The 18,900-nt window shown below is 37.9% G+C and overlaps 1 protein-coding gene across 2 annotated transcripts in view; it reads left to right on the top strand.

The window, feature by feature from the left end:
* Positions 1-147: 147 nt before the first annotated feature.
* Positions 148-18,900, top strand: part of MYOF (myoferlin) — a 65,185-nt gene continuing 46,432 nt past the window's right edge. Inside the window, exons 1-6 of one of the 2 annotated variants that reach the window (XR_004241529.1) lie at positions 148-1,647; positions 7,469-7,524; positions 8,404-8,495; positions 14,793-14,901; positions 16,131-16,215; positions 18,285-18,445. Coding sequence is in view for 1 of the 2 variants with exons in the window: in XM_032116227.1 (XP_031972118.1) it covers positions 1,560-1,647; positions 7,469-7,524; positions 8,404-8,495; positions 14,793-14,901; positions 16,131-16,215; positions 18,285-18,445 (591 nt within the window). In the remaining variant the exon portion in view is untranslated. The remainder of the gene's footprint in view (positions 1,648-7,468; positions 7,525-8,403; positions 8,496-14,792; positions 14,902-16,130; positions 16,216-18,284; positions 18,446-18,900) is intronic. The other variant, XM_032116227.1, reaches the window with a different exon arrangement.

Below are 18,900 nucleotides of genomic sequence, written 5' to 3'. Positions count from 1 at the left end.
GGGACACGGCCCGGCGGTGCGGGGACACGGCCCGGCGGTGCGGGGACACGGCCCGGCGGCGGCTCCGCGCGGCCCCGGCCCAGCGCCGCTTCCGGGAATTTGAATCCCGCGGCTCCACCTCGTCACTTCCGGGCGCTCCGCGCGGTCCCCGCGGCGCGGTGGCGGCAGGGGTGCTCTCCCCTGGTGTCGCGGTGGCGGCCGGGGTGCTCTCCCCTGGTGTCGCGGTGGCGGCCGGGGTGCTGTCCCCTGGTGTCGCCGCCCGTCGCGTCACCGCCGCCTTGTGTCGCTGCCCGGCCCGTGCCGTCGCCGCCTCCGCCGCAGCGGCTCCCAGCCGGGTGTCCGCGGCGGGACTTGGCCCGCAGCGGGGTGCGGGAGGGTGGAGCGCTGCGCCGTGGTGCTCGGGACGAGTCTGCAGGGTCTGCTCAGTGCTGTCTCTTCCGTGTCTCTAGCCTCGTTCCTCTCTGAACATGTGTGTTTTTTCTTATCCAGAAATCCTCTTCATCTACCCAAAATCTAATAGTTTTAGGAATTACAAAGCAAGCTAGGATGGTTCTGATGTGACCATGTAAAACCTAGGCAGAACTGCGCTCACTTGTGACTCATTTTGCTCCATTTTGCTGGCTTCCCCTCTTCTGTCTCCTTGGGGACACGTGCGGCAGTGGCAGTGTGAACCTCTCGGGTTTTTACATCTGTTCACAGCTGAGAAAAACTAACTCTGAGCACAGGGGAGCTCAGAGCTCTTGTGCTTGTCATGTAAGTGTTACCTAGTTCATGTTACCGGAGTGTTCGTGCACGTGTTTATGTTAAGACAGAACATTCATATATGCCTCCAAACAATACAGTGTCTTGTCACTTTTATTTTTTGTTTTGCACGCATTTCCTTAATACTTTTAAATTTTTAGTTACGGATACATATTTCAATAATACATATCCAGGATGTTCCATGAGAAAGCTGCAGTGTTTGCTATGAAACACATCGTTGTTCCAGAATGCAACAGGAGGGGGAGGACTCGCACTGGTTTTGGGGATCATCGCCAGTTTGTGACTAGGCTGGCACGGAGACAAACCAAAAGTATTTGCAAACAACCAAGTTCTAAAAATTAGGGGGGGAAATGTAAGCCATCGTGAAATTTCATACCTTGGTATACCAAGAGGCAGATGTGATTTACCTCGAATTCTAGAGTCGTGCTTAATGCTCATGTTGCTTAATGCTTATTCTTGCCTTGGTTTCTGACGAGAGATTTATCACGCAGTTTAAAAATAAAAGCAGCAACAACAAATCTGAGTTTTTGCAACGTGCCCTTTCTGTCACAGAATTTCACTAGCGAGAGCTCTTTCTGTGCAGCAAGACAAAACCTGGTGTCAATTTACAGGACTTTTTTTCCCCATAGCTTTGAGTAGCTAGTCCGTCATAGATCCACCCATAGATCTCCTTTGCTGTAAACCAGCAATTCCCTGCCTCCTCTTCCTGCTAGCATTTCAGTCCACAAGTTAAGGACTGTGAAGTTGAAGACTTCATTCCTTCGGTAGTAGTCAGCATTTAGGGAAGACGGGAAACAATGCTTCGGGTGATTGTGGAATCTGCTACCAATATCCCTAAAACCAAGTTTGGGAAACCAGATCCTATCGTTTCTGTTATTTTTAAAGGTAAGGAAACTTGTCATAAATGTAGTCAGGGAAGAAATTTTGTAAAAGATAGTGCCCTTTGTAAGTATTTGAAAATCTGGGAAAACATGTTTTCCTGAAATTGCTTCTGATGGAGTTTTAGGGAGGACTTTTAAATTAGAGACAGGAGTTACCTGAATGAAGTTTGTACTGAGTGGAGTGCATTGGTCTGTTCCAACCAGCTGTGCTTCTGTTTCAGGATCCACATTTTACAAGCTTTTGCAAAGGATTAACCTGTTGCTTTAAAAACAAGTCTAACTGCATAAGTAAACCCACTTTTAATTCTGAAATTGAAGGTTACCTTGTTTTCCATCTGAAAAATCATTATTGTCTTGATTACTTTGAACAAGCACTGCTCACTGTCACATGCATTTTTATATGACTGATTTATTGTTGTTACAAGTAGTTTACTGAAAAACAGCAGTACTATTTCTGAAGGTGTTTGGTGTTGTTTTAGTTTGGTTTGGGGTTTTTTGTTGGTGTTTGGTTTTGGTTGTTGGTTTTTTTTTTTCAAAAACAGAATTGCACATCAAAATTTTGCCTGTTGAGATTATTGAATTAAAATATTTTGGAAGGAAACTGTATTTTTCACTTTCATTGCTCATCAGTTATGTATGGGAGAAGCAGAAGACTGTGATAAAATTAGCATTTATATGGATGGTAATTATATTTTACAGTATACTTTACCTGTTGCCATCATTACCTCACTTGGCTAGACTAGAGGAACTTGATTTCTAGTATTGATTTATCTTCAAGGTGCCAAAACCTTCAAGCAATTTTGGATCATGTAATCCATCAAACCAAACTGCGATAAACAGGCAACTCCTGGTGACCTGGTTTCCTAACTGTGCACTGAAATCCAAATGCTATTTTAAAGTGTGAAAAATCATTGCAGGAGTTTGTCACCTTTAGAAACCAAATGTGAAATCATGACTGCTGTAGGCTGGAAAAGGACAAGGCACTGCACATGCAGAACCTTAACTTTCAAAGTAACAAGTTTTCAGATATGTTTACTCAGCATCAGAAAGATGTGAAATTGTTCCATTTCCTTTAGTTTCCTCCTTTTTTTCAAGGTTTGGTGGGGGTTTTTTTACCACCCTGTGTGTTAGAACAAGTGGCAGAGCCTGACTCAGTAGCTTTTGGAACTTCATAATTCTTAAAATATGATTTTACTTGCCCTACAAAAAGTGATGATACTGTAATTTCTCTGCTTTGTTTCACATTCTGCTGCTTCTTAGGTATCCATTTTCTCATTTCAGTTCCTTGTCTTTCTTTGCTTTCCTGCCACAGTTTTGCTTTTCTGTATTGCCTCTGTTCCTGCAGTTTCCTACTCCAGATCTGGTTTATGCCTTCCCTTCTTTATGCTTAAGTGTCTGTTTAATCCCTCCTTGTAACCTTTTCTTCCTACTATGTGCTCTAATGCAGTTCACTTTTACCTAGTAAATATAAGTTACAGATATGTTTTTTCTGCATCTCTGGATTTGTTTTTCAGTTCTTCAGTTATCCGAACACAGGAATTGGGCAACAGATATTAAAGGAATGAATTTATATTTATCCTTTATGTACTATAATTGGCATTTTTAGTGTTCCCAAACATGGTTAACCAGTGTCAGCTTCATAATTGTGGTTTTTACTAGGATATTTAATTTCTCATTATCCTGCCACTTCTATTCGTGTGATTTTACTACATACCAACAGTCTGATTTTTTGCTTCCCATCCAGGGTGATTCAAGTGGGACAGAAAATACCAGGCTTTTACCAGCTATTAAGCAGCTCTGATTTAATTTGTACATGGAGTGCCTGGTTACCAAGTGCAAGAGCATAGGGTCATATCTGAAATATGTTCAACTTCTGGCTGTTTATGTTTATAGATTTTTTTATATATACACTGCTGGTTCCCCCCTCACCCTGTTAGTGTGTAGAGATAGGAAACCAGTTTTATTTTGGGAAGATTTATGTCAAAGGGCATAAATCTTTAACTTTAGTCCCTACCCAGTGTAAATCCTGGGGGACATAAAAAACACACTTGGGAGTACGTGTTCTAGGCTGGGAAAAACTGAGGCATTTGCAGGACTTTGGCCATGGCGCTGCAGCACATTTTCATGTTTTTGTTTGACTCTGGAGTGTTCTTGGTGAAGTCTTAGTGAACAGCACTCATTTGACAGAAAATTGCTGTGGAAGTTGGCATTTCATTAGAACAGTATTTTGTTCAAATTTTAATTTACAGGGCCTTTGCTGATGTCAGGTTCAGTAAATTTAAGACTCCCACGGAAACACAGTCTTTCAGTCTCAGACCTTTACAGCCATGCTGTGAAGAAAAAGCTTATGACCATGAAACTGTTAGTATGAAAGTGACTGCAAATGTTTTATATGTTAAGACACATAAGTTAATATGGTTTAATCTATGAATAGGATAGATTTCATCCAATTTGTTTAACTAAACTGGTTACAGACTGGGCAGCCAATTAGTTATTACAGTGATATATATATATATATTAGGAGGAAATAGGCAGCTGTTTCTGTTCTGATATAGCAGAGGAGTTTTGTGCAAGCATTTAACTTTTTTTTTACACATTTATGTCCAGTCCAATGGGATGGAATTTTCATTTACTTTAAGAACAGCTCACAGTTCAAAGAGAACAACACTCTGAGAGTAAATGAATATCGCTATCTGGAACTGGGTGCTGTTCTTGCAGGATTCTGAGTTTGTCACTCAATGGGAGACAAATCATTGGTCAAATTAATATGAAAAACTGTTGCCATTTGCTAAACTGACACTAAGTGATAACAAATCAGTATAATTGCTTTGGTTTGTTAGATTCTTGTCTCAGGGTGTAAAAATTGATTCAATTGCTGTATGTGCAGTCAATAATAGGATATTTAGTGCTTTGATCATTCCCTTTGACTGCCTCATTCCACTTTATGCAGTAAAAACTGAGGTGAAATGGCATTTATTTTGATTGGGCCAACTTGAATAAAACTGCTTTTTCTATTTGTGGTTAATCTAAGAGCTTTTCAGCAGGCCTGCAGTAGTTCATAGCTATTTTAGTTTATATTTCAGTGTGTGAAAGAAAACAGTTTTAGAGTGTAATTATTCATTAAATTTGTATTTTCTGTTCTGCAGAGAGTTAAATTATCTAAATTTAATTTCCAGGGTTTTGGAGGTCTGCCCATTTGGTCCTGCAATTGCTGCTACCATGCTATCTTAATTCTACTTTGACAAAAGGTTTATGGGATACCTAGTTAACTCTCTTAAATCTTAGACTTAGGACTGTTGTAGAAGATAATGTTTGTTTCTGCTATTCCCCACCTGCTGATGTTGATTAAAATGCTAATTACAATAGAAAGAAAAAAGATGGAAACATTGATTGGTTTGCTATACTATAATTATCTTTTTAATGATGGAACAGTTATTATGCAAACAACTCATCTTAATTTTTTTGGACACTGAGTCAACTCATTGGCCATTAAATTCTTATAACAGTCGTTTCCACTTGGGAATATTAACTAGCAAGTTATAATATAAGGTAATATAACGCCTCCATCAAGATAAAGCAAACAGTGATTTCTTCTACAGTACCGCAGTTACTGTAGTTAGTTTTTAAAGAAACAAGTCTATAGAGTGTCCTACCTGTATCCACTATAATTTCTTATTTCGTGGTAGGGCCACACTAAAAATGGTGTCTGGCCCTATTGTACAGCTTATGTGGTTTAGTCTTGGTTGCTATAGCTGCAATCATTACCAGAAGAGGAAAACAGCCTGAGGACCTGAAACTTACGTGAGCTCCTGGAATAACTGAGCAATCCACTTGTTTGGCAATGGAGATTTTTGACTGGAAGAAGAAAGAGATTTGGCAACAGCTTAAAAACAAATACCACCACCACCCAGTACATTAAAATACAGATAAGAGTGTAATAAAAAGAAAGTCAGTAAAGAGAAGAGAATATATGCAAAATATATCCTTGAGGAATGTGAATGTCACACTCTGACTGACTAAAATTACAACTAAAACCCAATGTAAGCTATGCTTCCCAGTGTTTTTTCATCCAACTTTCACACAGATGCATAACAGAAAAAGTTCTTCTTCTCAGTGTAATCTAGAATATGCATATTAGTGGAAACAAATCTTGCTTTTGTGAAAATGGATAATTCAGAGTGGAAAATCCAGCACCTTGTCAAGAATTGTTCTGACTGTTGTTCAAGCCAGGACTCTCCTTACCTTAGAGAGTTACATTTTAGCTTAGGCAGGGATCATAGGACTTCTATCCATTAGTCCCATCAGAATCAGGTCTGTAATTCACTATCTCCTTCACAAACAGCTGTAACTGTTCTTTTTTTTCACTGGCAGTGAAAACATCTTTTCATCTCCCAGCTTCTAGGGACACTTGGGGTATCAGTGCCCAACCCCAGATATTCTGGGATACTCAGTTTTGAAAATGCTTTGGCTCCTATTAGATAGCATGAAGTTGATTTTCTCTCACTAGCTTGTTAATTAGTGCTTTGTTCTGCAAAATGTCAGTCCACAGTATGGTATGTTATGAAAGCTCTTTCCTTTGTCCTATAACATGAGTCAATATCCTGTATAACTTGTAGACAATTCCTGTTACATAAATGGGAGTCAGATTTTGCAATTTGCAGCATGGGCTGACTTTTTCAGTACATCCCACTCTCATCCGATAATAAGAGCCACCACAGTCTGCTGCCTGACTAGTAGGTACATGAACTTGCCCATTTGGCATATCTTTACTCTGTTCTCCAGGCCTTTGCAACATTTTCCAGGCTAAGTATAGTCATAATTTCAAATAACAAAAATGCAATTATCTTTACTGGAGTCCTTAAAGATGTGGAGTGTGTCTGAAGCTTGGCCTTCTTGTGGTGGCTGAGCATTTTGGAGATTAGCAGCTGGTTTAGTGACTGTACTTAAATATGCTTGTTTGTTATGTCTAATATATGCAATCTCTGTTTAAAGAGCTGTGTGTTTGCCTGTGCTCTTTTGTGCTTCTGAGTGTCAAAAGACTCGTTCTCAATCAGAGCTATATACATATATCATAACTGAACAGGATATATAATGCCAGGCTATGCATAATTTGCACCTCAACCGACATTCCAGTGATTTTTAGCTTGCCCAAATGCAAATTTTACCATGAAGTATGGAAGATTTTTAATTTTTGTAATTTTTAGGCCACAGTAAGTTTGGTGAAGTCATATCTGCATAACCTCTGGAAACCATCTTTTCAGGAAGGATTGCATTTCCTCTTACATGCATGTGTATTTCTTCTAATATTTGCTCATTTAAACCAGACAGTGCTGACACTGTAAGCATATCTTCTTAAGATTTCTTTCCATGTGATTTTATTCCAGAGCTAAACATTCAAAAATATTTTGTAACTCATATATGGTAAATATGTAACACATTTTGTTTACTACTTTCAAAAGTAGTACTTTACTGCTATCACTTAGAGGTTGCCATTTGGTTTGACGTCTCCAAGTCTTTTAATCTGTCTTTTTTCATCATTGAAGCTGAAGCTAAGGGTCATAAAAGGTTGAGAAGCCTAAATATTTATTTTGCTTTTTGGAAATACATCTAGCTATGTTTAAACAAAACAGAAAAAAAAGCCTCAACTACTAAAATTCCCCAGGGGACTTTTTCATTGTAAAACGTGCAACATCTGGAAGAGGTAAAAAGAATTGGAACATTTGGTTTAAAGCTCAAACCTTCTTTAGAAAAGTGAAAGGAAAAAATATTATGTTTTTGTAGTGCTTTAGCAAAAACAAATAATCACGCTTTGTTTGTATTTGCAGATGAAAAAAAGAAAACAAAGAAAATTGAAAATGAACTCAATCCTGTTTGGAATGAGGTAATTTTTTAAAAAATAAATTCTTGGTCATTTTAAGACAGAATGCTTGTAAAGTCATTAAGTCAGTTTCAACAGTTGAGTATGTTGTTGGAAAGAGGATCTAATGCCACCTGTTCTTTCAAGGTGTTAGCAAATGCAGGTGAATGGATTTGTCTTGCACCGTGTATTACAATTCATTAAGTAATGTGCTGATGTGAAATTAGATGGATAACTGATGAGTTTGTGGCCTGGTTTTGTTCCCACTTTCTTTTGATGACAATGATACTGAGCCATTGTTTAGCCACATGTATGGGAACAAAATGGGATAATTTATTATATACCAGGAAAAATCATACAGATTTAGAAGGACTTATGTGTTGAAAATCCTCATGGCTTATTTGTAGACCTAGTCCTATTTTGCATCTTCAGTAATATTTTTCGTGGGGAAAATGTTTTCTTGGCAGTGTTTTTTTACAAAGATAAATGAAAGTTAAATATTTTTCTTATATTTTGTAATTAGAATTACAAAGAAAGGGACCCTACAACTATTTGTTTAAATTCAATAGCAACTGAATTCAGCCAATATTGAAGGGGACTAATATCAGATATTATGAATAACAAGACAATAGTGTGAGGAAGTGGAACTGCAAAAGAAATTATAGCTCACTATTAAACAATTTAATTGTGCTATTGTTGCTAGTAATTAGCAAATCAAATACATTTGCTATGAGCAAATGCTATGATCATTTTTTAGTTTGCTTTTGCAAATGTAAGCTGGATTTGGTCTCTCACTAAATGCAAAATTTATTTCTGAATAATTTTGTTGTATATGCTACTCTGCTGGTAATTTTTCGTAACTTGTAATTATAATTTGTGTTTGGTCCATTTTTTTTTGTTCAGATTGTTGAGTTTGACTTGAAAGGAATTCCTCTGGATAATTCATCTTCCCTAACAATTATTGTGAAGGATTTTGAAACAATTGGACAAAACAAGTATGTTCCTTCTTCCCTCTCCCTACCTCCTTCCCCCCCAGTACTAAACATGACTTCCAATACAGCAGTACAGGGGAAAATGGAACTGATAGCTGCTGTTTGCTGTGCTCTCTCTTTTCTGTCAATTCCAAGTAGTGTTCGCTGTTGCTGTTTTGGAAGAGAGTATGAACACGTCATCTCTGTTCTTTTTATTCATGACAGATTTCATATATATTAGGCAAACATTCATGTTTACTCATAGTAGGCCAATTCCATTGTTAGCTTTTCTTTACTACTCTCTGCCTCCTCCCAGCATGTGGATTCAGGTTTTTACAATACTCCAACAGCTCTGTCGTAAAATCACTGTGAATCAAGCCAGTGCCCTCAGGTCTCTCATTCTTGAGATTCCTGCAGGTCAGTTAGGCAGGAATATATTGCATGCCTCTGACTTTATGGAAATCTCAAAACTTGAGATATGAAAGCTTGCCAGTAATCAGAATTTTGCAGTGGACTTCATAATGTATCAGAAAATAAAGGAAAGTGATTATCTGAAGCACCTAAAATGTTTCACTCTGTACATGGGTTCAAAGTTTAGCAGTCATATGGTTGGTTTTCTTCAAATTGTATTTGTAAATATCATCTAGACTCATATTTGTAACTCTTAACCCCCAGCTTGTGCAAATGCCTATTTGTTTTGCTTGGGTTTATGCACAGAAAGTTGTTCATATCAAAGCCAGAGTAACACCTTCAAAGTAAAGCTCTTCAAAAACAGATCCTCAATAACAGCCAAATATTTGCAATGTGCAGTGTCTTTGGAAGGGATATTGGCAGGGAAACAGGATAAGGGAGTGAGAAGTGAGAAATACACGAGCAGGCATCCTGATTGTTACATGGTAATAGGAAATAGCATCTTGTAGTTCTTTTAAAGACACAAAGCATTGTAACAACTGAAGAGATTTGATACTAATGTACATTCACATTTAGATGAAAGAGTACATGAAAGGAGGGAATGTGGAATAAGTTTTTCACCTACCAATTGCATGTAGGCATAACCTGTATTTCTGTGGAGTTACTGATTCTGTTTAGTGAGTTGGAGAGAGATTAGGTCTACCATATCATAGCTTGGCTATTTTTTCGCAGTATCCTCTTTTAATATTTAAGGAAAAGTCTATAGTTAGATACATGTCTGAAGTGCTGCAGCATTTCAAAGCAGTGCTCAGTGGAAGAGTGCAAATAACACTCCCATGGTTTGTTCAGGATTGGAAAGGTGGAGCACAGTGCCTATCTGAGGTCCTTACAACTGAGGGCTATTCTGTTGACAATTTAAGAAACTCACTGTTTGCTGTGTGCTTTTGACATCCGCAAGTAGACCCATTAACCTGGGAGGTGTATTAGGTTTCTAAGCTAAGTGGGATTTGAGTTGAAGTCAACAATCTTCCCTTTAGAGATTTGTGCTTTTATATATTTTATTTTTAAGTCTAGATTGAATTTGGATTTAGCTTTTGAGGGTAAAGAGTATCTCTAGGAGCCTCTGTTGCCTGAGAACGAGCAATGAAAAGAACCTACACCATGTCTTTGGCTTTATTTTCTTTCTTCTGGAGGAAAATAATCAGTGAGGATTGCTTTTGTTACTTTCAAAGTAGTGCCAACTTTTGCTCAAATGTTCTGCTGCTGTCTGTGCTGCAGTGTAGGCCAGAAGCAGAGCGCTATGTTTCTCAGCCCAGCCTCCCTCTCTGGCTCCTCACTCACAAGGCTCCTAGCCAATCCACACTCTGCTGTTCCATGCACTCTTAGTCCTGACTGGTTCCAGGCACCTGGTCTGTTGCTATGCCCAGGAGGTGACTACAGAACCTGTACTACCTTCTGGAACAATAGAGCAGAAGATTGCAATAAAAGGCGTGATTTGTTCCAGCTCCTAGAAGCTGAAACAGCTGTTAATCCAGTCCATTCTTAAACTGATGCAGGAGGAGGAGTACAGTGGATGTTATTCTGCTTTTACACTGTGCCAAGGCACTGAACTCATTACTTTGGCATGTTTCTGTAAATTAAGCCTGAAAGAACATTTGGATATTTTTCCATTTCTTTTTTTTCTTGGAGAGAGAATTTACTGCTTCATTTACGGGATCACTACACTTTAGCAGATGGGTTAATGAGTGCTCTTCATGGTGAAAAGTCACAATACTTGGAAAAGATAAATAAAGCAAACCACTGTACACAGACAGACCATCATAGGAATAAACCAGAGGACTCATATGATTCATGCTTAGTTAGATTTTCCGGCATAAAGATGTTTGAAAAGAGAACACATCTGTTTTCTATTACATCTAATACTGTTAGTAGAAAGATTTCAAGTTCTCAGAACACAAATCTATGCAGTTAAAAACATCCCAAAAACCCCACAGCAATGTCAGTTGTCCCTGTGAAGTTAGGAGAAAGAGTTGGGATTGTGTTTTTCCCCGTGTCCTTTGTGTAGTTAGTAACCTAGTGAGGTAGGAAAAACAGATTGGGCACACCCTTTGCTCTAACAGAAAAATGCAGCTACAAATGAGCAGTGCAGCAAACTATTTAATCATTGCTAAGTATTTGTCATAGTTAAATAATTTCCAGATTGTTTAAATCCTCCTACAGCTGTACCCTTTTGTGTGGATTCTTTTCCGCATCAGTGTGACTGTACATAGTTGCAGACTTTCCTTGCATCCACAGTATGAAAGATCTAGTTCAAGGTTCAGTTTTGGACTTTCCTTCCTTGTTCAAAACAGTATCCATGTTTTGTTTCTTTTTGAAAGTTTGTTCTTGCAAAGAGTATTATCAAATAAGTAAAGATAAAATAGAGGTTTTTCTTAATAAAAATAGTTAAACATAGCAGCAATAACAGAAGGTAGGTGTTGGGTCTTGTAGCATAGTCTATAATGAAATATACACACTGAGAAAGAAAGATTGAGTATAGTAATTGTAACTGCAGTGTAGAATCACGTTTGCTGATGAGAATCATAAATACAAACCTCTGCCAAAATAAACCCTCAAAAATAGATGAAAATAATTTAAATATTTGACTCTTGAGTAATTTAAACCTTGAGGCTTCCAGTATAAGTAGCATGTAAGCAGCTAGAGGACATGATAGGGTAAAGAATTTGATATAGATTGCTACCTTCAAACCAAGAGGAATAATAAAATGGGTGGTACTGTGAGTTAGCACTTCCGGATCCAGACATGGGTGTGAAGTTTCACTTCACTTGGTTATTTAGGCAGCTAACAGGAAGTGCTAACCACAGCACTAACGGATTAATTAGCTTTGGCACAAATGCAACTCCGTGTTTAGTAGTTGGTCATCAGTAGTTCATTGATTTCATGCTTATAAACTAAGTATTTTCCTTTGATCACTGCAGGGAAACCATCATAGGCCTGGTAAGGTTCAAAATCAGCTTCTGAATAGGAACTTTGCATTTATTTTTGGTGTCTTCTCCGGTGGTAGACCAGAATGTTTAAACTGCTTGTGGCAGGACAGGATTTTTACTTTACTCCTGCAAAGCTGGAAAAGTTTAAGAGACCAGACTGATTGGGCATTATACCTATAGAAGTCTTAGGGATGGCCAAAAAGGTACTTAAACATTTACTCATTTGCTTTGGTCTTCTGCTAAAACAGCTGATGAACAAAAGGTCAGAGGATGCATTAAGCTATTTCGGTAGCAAAGTGTCCCAATTGATGGTGTCAAGGGGCTAGTGTGATCTGGAATTAAATGGGCAAATGTCAATCTGCTCAGGCAAGAGGAAGAAAGCTGAAATAGGTCCAGCAAAGAACAGTGTCCTTTGACAATGAACAGGTAGCAGAAAGTCTTTTCAGCTGTGCTGGAAGGGAAGGATTCCTTGTCATCTTGTAAGTCATGACTTCAGATGGAGATCACATACAATCCTGCCTGAAGGTAAAGAGTCTTCAGAGTTTGGAGGAACCCAGGAATTTCACAGTAGCCGTACAGCGGGTCTAGTTACCTATCGGAGGGAAGTACAGGAGCAGACCTTGCAGCAAAGCACTAAACATCAATGAACTGGTGATGGATGTGATCTCACAACAGCTCCTGAGATCTGACTTAGCTGACTTAGCCCAAAGGTTAGAGACCTGACAGAAGCATGTTGGAAAAAAGGCTTTCTCTAAGACTTGTGTATGAGTGACAAAGATGAGACCTAAGGATGACTCTGAGGCATTCCTTGTTACTTTGGAATGTATTACTTCAGTCGTTAAGTAGCTGTATGATCAAAACCAGACTGGACGTAGTCATGGGTAACCTATTCTAGCTGACTAAGCTTGAGCAGAGGCACTGGACTAGATGATCATGAGTGATTCCTTCCAGCCTCATTAGTTCTGTGGTTCTGCTAAGGGAGGGGTGAAACATCCGGAATCCAGTGAACAGGACGACTTTGGGAAAGGCAGAATAGTGCCCAAAGCTTAGAATTTGGCTAAAGCTTAGAAGCAGACTAAGTTTGTAGACCGAATATTAAATTTCTCAGTCTTGCTAGAGTGGAAAAAGACTGGAGACTATTGTGGCCAAACGTGCTAAAGAAAGGGGAAATAAAGGCATATATATATATAGAGGCAGCTGGTTGCAAGCAAGAAGTCTATGTAACTGATTACCTCTTCAGTCTTCTGAACATCAGTGATCACTATTTTAAAAATGGTTACTATGCATTCAAATGCATGCAGTTATCATTTGTACAGGATGGATGAGGATGTAGAAATGGAAATGTACAGTGGAAAATTTCAAAAGCACTACAGGTGAACAGCAATTCTTGAGTTAATGTCACTAGATGGGAGGGTGTGGTTGCTGAAACATTCACCCTGATGATTTGAGATTATTTTGGGTGGCTTCTGAATTGATAATGTTTTTGAAGTTGTCACTCCAGCTCATATCAAATCAAAATGTCAAGTCTATATAATTTTTCTACAAATGTGCGCAGGAAAGTATTTTCTTTCTCTAGAATCAGATTTGGCCTAGCTGCTTATGGGTAGTCTTGTTGGGTTTTCCCTTCTATGGCACCTCAAAATATGTAAGTTTCTGCAGCTAAACAGAAGTTGTGATGTGGATGTGTAATGCCTGGAAGGTATATTTGCAGGAAATTCTTGTTTTATGGTTAGGTATCCTAATGTACTTTGCAAAAAAATAATTTATGTTCTCATGACACAGTATGCAAGAGTAGCTATAACAGTGCTCTTGCTGCACGTCAGAAAATACCCTTGCATCCTTAGCTGCTCCATGAAAAAGCTCTGTAACTTCAGGGGACCTCAGTTAGATTCTCTGTGTACAGATCTTTTTTCTGCTTTGGCAACAAAGCTGGTATTTTATTTGTAACACATGTTCTTTGAAATATTTACAGGGTTAAATTATCTTGGCTTTTTTTTTTTTTTTCATTGAAAAAAATGTCAGTTATTCCAGCAATCCACTTCAGTAGGGGAGTAAACTCTTACTACATACCATGGGAATGAAATACAGTGCCAGGTATCATGAGACCAGTACCACACTGAGAAATTATGCCTCAGAGTAGTCTCTAAGGTTAAAAGTACATGCGATTTTCATCTTTCTGGGAGATGGTGGGAGTGACAAATGCAGTCCCAAAGTAGGCAGAAGTAGTTCAGAAGAGTCTACCACATGTCAGATCCCTTTGAAACTTTCCTTTGGTAGACCCCTCTAGAACCATAAGAAATGTTCTGAGAATTTAGAAGTAAGAAGATGAACCTGTTCCAAAATGCAGAGTATGAGCAAGCAGATTAACATTGAAATTTTCTAGTAAGAACATTGATGTGCATTTGTTTTGTTTCACTGTTTTCATTACAAAGACGTGGATGTCTCTGGCTTTGTATCTCTTTCTGTGTAGTACAACAGCTGTCATACCTAGTTTTTATTCACTACTTCTCACCTGAGAATTTGCAAATCTGTATAGGGAAAGAAAGTATTATATCCTTTAGCTTACCAATGAGAATTCAGTGGTGGAAATAAGTGATATGGCTGTTGAAAGTTATGCAGAAGATTATTTTCAAAAATAACGCTAAAAATAATTCGTTTTTTAACCTCTTTAAAAGGTACTGTGTTTGGTTAAAGCTGTGGCTGCCATAAAGAACACCAACGCATTTAAGTGTAATGAAACAGAAATTACAGATTACTAGTACACAATCATTACATGACATTTGCAATGGTCTTTTGTTGTGCTTAGAGTTTGCAAGTAATGGCTGGAGTTACTTGGTTGACTAACAGATGCTAGCAAAAGAAAAATGGGAGCCTCTGTTTGATTTATACTTGCATTCTAATAATGATTTTTATTTAATTTCAGATTAATTGGCAGTGCATCTGTAGCACTTAAGGATCTCGTAGGTAACCAAAGCAGATCTTTTCCCTTCAAACTCATACCTCTACTAAATGAAAGAGGACAAGAAACTGGAGTGAGTGACTTACATTTTCTTATTTTGCGGTATTCTTCATCAAAATGCTCCAGCACAAGGCTAATACCAATTTAATGCTTGGAAATTTCTAGCAAAAACTCCAGACAGAGGAAATTTATAACCAGAGATAACTATGTCTATACAATTTTGTTTCCTCTGTCTATGTCATGTATTTGTATATATGTGTTACAAGTAATATGGGCCATGCATTAGAGTATGCACGGAAATCACCCTGATGTTGAAAAAGTACATTTTCCAAATACCAAATGGAGTTCCCATATGCACCTTTTTTGCCATATGCTTTGTAACAGCTACCTGTGTTATAGCACTGGTTCTAGAAAGCACATGATCATGTATATGTTCACTGCCAGCTCCATTCAGAAAGTTACACAAGAACTTGCTTTACTTGATTTAGAACATGTTTAAATTTAAATGGTTATTAGCTTAGTTATGTATTAGGTAGTTTTTGGAACCTGGGACTTTACTGTGTTTGTGCAGTGTAGCTGTTAAGGCATTTCATACTGCATTCTAGTACACTTCAATAATGAGAGGCTCTAAGCGTGATTTCAGTATCTCATCAGCTGCAGTTTAATATCATGATTAGTTGGTCACAGGGTTGGGCTTTTTTTGCTGACTCCTCATGTTACTCTGGCAACTAGGAATAATAATGGTTTGTTCAGTCATCCAAAACCACAGTCAAGCAAAAAAAAGACAATTCTATAATTCGAATGGAAAGTAATGTGGTGTTTTTCTTCCAGGATGGAGATGCGAACAAGCAATTGGAAAAGTCAGATAGGAAATTTTACTGACAGTTCAGACTTGTTAAGTTGTTGATGAGATAGCGTTATTTCTCTACTGCCTTTGTTTTTCTCTCTGCAAATTTAGGATGTCACCTTTCTGCCATGAATATTGTGGAACTAAAATTAACACCTGTAGAACATCTTACATGCTTGTATTGTGACAGATTTTTCTAAATATAAACACAGCAAACTCCATTTGTTAGATATTATTTTAGAACCTAGTCCATTAGCTGCAAATTGTGTAATCTTTATTGTTTGTATATACATATAGCTTAATAATAGTTCATTAATTTACTAGCTGAAACTTTTAAAAACTGTTGTGGCCGTGAATAGTTAACTATTCACATACATACGCGTTAGAACAACTTACTGCTTAAATCAACTGTTGTGAATACTGTGGGCCACATAAAAAAGTGTATTTCTCTTTAGGCAACAATTGATTTGGTAGTAGGATATGAGCCACCAGCTGGACCTGCAAATCCAACTGATCCAGGAGGGACCAGTGCACAGGAAGGTATTTCAATCTTTTCTCAGAACATTATTGTTAAATCTCTTGGAGCTGTTTAAGGTAAGGCAAGAAAGTGATTCAGCAGCACTGTTCACCAGAAGCAAGCATGTCAAGACTGCCAGATAGTGATTTTTAAAGAAATTAAGGATGAGTCAGAAGCTAAGAAAAAAATTGGCATTTCGTGGCGTAAAGTGGATTTTAGCATAATTTTCTCTATTTGCTTAATAACTTTCAAAATGGCTTTTGTTTAGGAAAGAAAGGTTTTTGAATGCTCAAGGAAACTGCAGTTATCTGCTGCAATTTTAGGGCTGACCAAAAAGCAGAGAAGTCCCATTTATTACTTTCAATGTCAGGGAGCTTTGTGAAAAAAAATTTCTTGATTAATTAAACCTCTTTTCCCTTATAGAATGATTACGTTTTGGAAGACACTGTTTTATATTAGGTTGATATTTGACTAGCCAGTGAAATACTGTGATCAGTAGCGAATATTCGTTGGTCTCTCTATATATCATATTTACCAGGCTTTTGCTGAGAGTGTTTTTGAGATCTTCTAGTTTTCCAGACTCTTAAAAGAACTGTGAAGTAACAAGCTTTTGTAGCTGACAGGCAAATAATAAGCCTAATATCAAGGCTGTGTTCATTCAGAAAGAAGGAAGTTTAATAAATGTTATGTGTTTGAAGAGAACTAAACCAGTTCGACCATTATTTGGTGATAGATAATAACATCAGAAGGAAAAAATTGAAATCAGGAGTCCACAGGAGAGAAATTTTGGTTCCACTGTCTTCACTTAGGTGTTCTTGGAGAGTGGAAGGATAAGTAATGTAAACACAAAAGCTGTGTGTTAAATTACTGCACATTTTAGAGAAATGTGGACTTGAAGGCTAAAAATGCAAATTCACTTTTATGAGATTATTTTGATAGTTTTTACAAATGTTTTTGAACTCTAAGATACAGATAAAAATGACAGGGTTTTTAGCTAGTGTGCAGCAACTGCATGAAAATTATTTCAGCGTGAAATCAAACACACCTTAGTTAATTATTGTAAATACCTATTTCCCATGAAATGAAATCAGTATCCCAACTGTGATAGCTACAGCTCCATTTCAGGAATTAAAAATTAAGTGCTAGGTTATGTAATCAGCTGCATGGATCCATCCAGGCAAATGCATTTTGAGAGATGTTAGCGAGGGGGGTGGGGTCTTCTGCTTATAAAATACGTAGTATGTCAGTCTCTCTGGTTTTACACATCTCTTACAAGGATCATGAAGGATGATCATTAGCCTGTAATTCATGAAGCTAGTATACATTCTGTTAAATGCCAACCACCAGAGACACAGCTCGTTCTTCCTCCAAATTTTACCATAGTCACTGTGCAGTTAAGAAAAGCTGGAAACACAAGGGAGTGACCACTTTTGTGGTCTAGATATTTATGGATCCTATTTTGCAATACTGGAATCTCAGAGTATGATTCAGTATTGTAGTGTCATGTGGTTGTAGAACTGTCTCCCACAGAGGGATGCTGATTTCAGAACTGTCAAAGAGGCTTACTAAAAAACTTACTCTGCACTTATATGTTGTGGAGAAGGATTCAGAATTTTGTTTTGGATGGCAGACCTTAAATGTATTCATGTATTCAAGATTCTGAACTAAAAACTGATGCTGTGCTATAGCCTAGCCTTGCTGATGGGAAACAGCAAGATTCATTCAACAGCAGTATTTATTCAGCTGGAATAAAATGAATCCGTTGTGGTGTATTGTGAACTATTCAGGGGATGATTACAGCTGAACTTTGCTTCAATCAGTTGATTAAAAAAGTGTATGGGAATTGTATTAGACACCCTGCATCCAGAAGAAAGACTGATCTAGAGGTAGTTTGGTTAGGATATAAACTTGTTCTTAAGCAGGCTAAAACGACTAGCTTTCAGAAGGACTTGGAAGCATGTAGTTGGCAAAAAAATTGTTGACGTGAGCTAATAATAGAATTTTTGTGGAACTCTTGGATATCAGACTCCTGTAACTTTAACAGCAGCTCTGCTATTTTTTTATTAATTGCACTGTTTTTTTGCTGTATGAGATGGAGAAGATGATGCAGGTTACGAGGAAGGGTTGGATGGTCCAGTTGGTGGTATCACACCAACAGTTCCAAGTGGCACAAAGGAAGCCCAGCTAGCTAAACGCATCACCAAAGGAAAGAAAACACGGAGAGTCCTTCCTAACAAACCGCAAGATTTTCAGGTAATAGATTCATTAAATATTGGATGTTCCCTTTTCCTGCCGAGCAGGACACTGCTCCTTTTACATAGCCTGAACCTAATTTAATGTCAGCTTATCTAATGCACGATAATTAGCCTCTTCTTTTGAAAGCCAGTATTTCAAAGGTATTCTTCAAATGTTCCTGTTACTGAGGTGTCCAATTTTGTACAGTTCTGTCTGAAATAGGGATGAACCTTATTTACTGTATAGTTGTATAGATTTCAAACTACTATAGCAGCTTTAAAAATAAATGGTAAAGGCAAGTGGAAAAACTAGTGAAATAATTAACCCTAACTTGTCTTGTAAAATTCAAGTAAAATTACAGTTACTGTCATAATTAAGCTTGAAAAGTCTGTCTGGTTCATATCTGTCAGCTACTTCAGGTGTTGGCTAATATTTTTAGTGGTATAATAAGGAATTGTTGTCACCAGGATCAT

Source organism: Corvus moneduloides, chromosome 8 (assembly GCF_009650955.1).
Source record: "Corvus moneduloides isolate bCorMon1 chromosome 8, bCorMon1.pri, whole genome shotgun sequence".
Taxonomy (NCBI): domain Eukaryota; kingdom Metazoa; phylum Chordata; class Aves; order Passeriformes; family Corvidae; genus Corvus; species Corvus moneduloides.
Note: the sequence above shows the minus strand (reverse complement) of the source record. Positions and strands in the feature narration are given on the sequence as shown.